The 2,134-nt window shown below is 41.7% G+C and overlaps 1 protein-coding gene across 1 annotated transcript; it reads left to right on the top strand.

The window, feature by feature from the left end:
• Positions 1-874: 874 nt before the first annotated feature.
• Positions 875-1,810, top strand: LOC101536862 (olfactory receptor 1J4-like). Its single transcript, XM_012933789.2, has one exon. The coding sequence runs from the start codon at positions 875-877 to the stop codon at positions 1,808-1,810; it is 936 nt and encodes a 311-aa protein (XP_012789243.2).
• The last annotated feature ends 324 nt before the right edge of the window (positions 1,811-2,134 follow it).

Genomic DNA, 2,134 nt, shown 5'->3' with positions numbered 1-2,134 from the left:
TATCTACTGTCCTTGGGTGTCAGTCTCATATTATATTATTTTATATGAAGAGGCACATTCTCAATCAAGATGCCCTCATTTTTTCAGTAGAGTAGAAAAAGTGCTTGTTTAGACCATCATTGCCATATCTGGGGAAGAGTTCTGTGAATTTCCCCTGATGATTAAAAAATGAATAATGTTAAATTGGAAGATTTCAGCTCAAAGCCTAAAATAGTGGGTTACAAAGGATTATGGGGCAGGAGCTGAAAATATAATATTCATTGAATTGCTTCCCCGATACCCTAGTATACATCAGAAATGCTTTTGAAAGCACCAAGCTCACAGCAATATGAACTTTATATCACCTTTCTCCAAAGATGAATTCTCTGTGGCTTCCACAACAACCAGTTCTCCAAGGGAACCAGAGGGAACCAAATGATTATTCCCTCAGCCTGTGTCTAATTTGGAGTCAAAATGGGGATTTATCCCCCAGGTTGTCTCCATGGCTCTAAAGTTGGAGGCAACACTGATTGTTCAGAAGTTGTAAGCAAGTGTACCTAAATAAATGTATCTTAATTGGTTTTGAGCTGACACTGCTCCATAATGAAAAGCATCTCTAAGACTCTTAGATGCTCCATCCACTTCACTGGACTCTGGAAAGATATGGGAGGATTTTCTGAGCCTAAGAACTGAAGGTACAATATACTCATGAGTTATTGCCTTTAACTGGAGGGAAAATGTTTTTTATGTTAACTTGGTATACAGAATTTCAACATAATAGCTTTTAGGTTAAAATTCTGTATAGACTTGTCTAAAACTATGTTCTGTTATATAATATTGCTCATTCTTTCAAATTATAATCTATTTTTTCTCCAAGAAATGAGAAGACCATGAGATGGAAAATCATAGTTGTGCATCCGAGTTCCTGCTCTTGGGTCTCCCCAGCTGGACAGAGAAACAGGACCTATATTACGCCCTTTTCCTGTCCATGTATCTGACCACCGTGCTGGGGAACCTGCTCATCATCCTGCTCATCAGGCTGGACTCCCACCTCCACACCCCCATGTACTTCTTCCTCAGCCACCTGGCTCTCACTGACGTCTCTTTCTCTTCAGTGATAGCCCCAAAGATGCTCTTTAATATGCAGACACAGAGCCAATCCATCTCTTATGCTGGGTGTGTTTCCCAGATGTATTTCTTTGTATTTTATGCTGATATCGACAGCCTCCTTCTCACGTCCATGGCCTATGACAGGTACGTGGCCATCTGTCACCCCCTCCACTACACCACCATCATGAGTCAGAACCTGTGTATCCTGCTGGTCACTGTGTCCTGGGTTCTATCCTGTGCTAATGCCCTTCTCCATACCCTGCTTCTGATCCGGCTCTCTTTCTGTGGAGACAACGTTGTCCCCCACTACTTCTGTGACCTCTCTGCCTTACTTAAGCTGTCCACCTCAGACACCACAGTCAATGAACTGGCTATCTTCACTGTGGGCACAGTCGTGATCACTGTACCGTTCATATGCATCCTGGTCTCTTACGGTCGCATTGGGGCCACCATCCTGAAGACCCCCTCTGCAAAGGGAAGATTCAAAGCCTTTTCCACATGTGGGTCACACCTCACTGTAGTTTCTCTCTACTATGGATCGATTATTGGACTCTACTTTATTCCCTCATCCAATCACTCTAATAACAAGGATGTCATAGTTGCTATATTGTACACCTTTGTTACTCCCATGTTAAACCCTTTTATCTACAGCCTGAGGAATCGAGATATGAAAGGAGCACTAAGAAACATTTTCAGTAGAGCAATATTTCCACAACAGTGAGAATTTTATGTACTGTAACTTTATATAAGGTCTACACCTTCCTGCACAAACAACAGAAAGGTTATTTCTTTCCTGAATTATTGTTCCTTAGTAAAACCTAGTATGGCAATCTATCATCCACTATGCTTCAGTTTTCTTATGGTCTTTATTTAGTATTCTTATTTTTGTGTGATAAAAAATGCTTCTTAAATGTATACATTTCAGGGAACTGTAGAGTTAGTATAGTGGATAGGGAATTTGCCTTGCACAGGGCATGAGGCTGCCTTGATCTCCAGCATCCCATATGGTCCTCCCAGCACTGCCAAGTGCCAGGAGTAACCCCTG

The sequence above is a fragment of the Sorex araneus genome, chromosome 1 (genome assembly GCF_027595985.1).
Source record: "Sorex araneus isolate mSorAra2 chromosome 1, mSorAra2.pri, whole genome shotgun sequence".
NCBI lineage: Eukaryota > Metazoa > Chordata > Mammalia > Eulipotyphla > Soricidae > Sorex > Sorex araneus.
The sequence above is the reverse complement of the archived record's forward strand: the minus strand, read 5'-3'. Positions and strand labels throughout refer to the sequence as shown.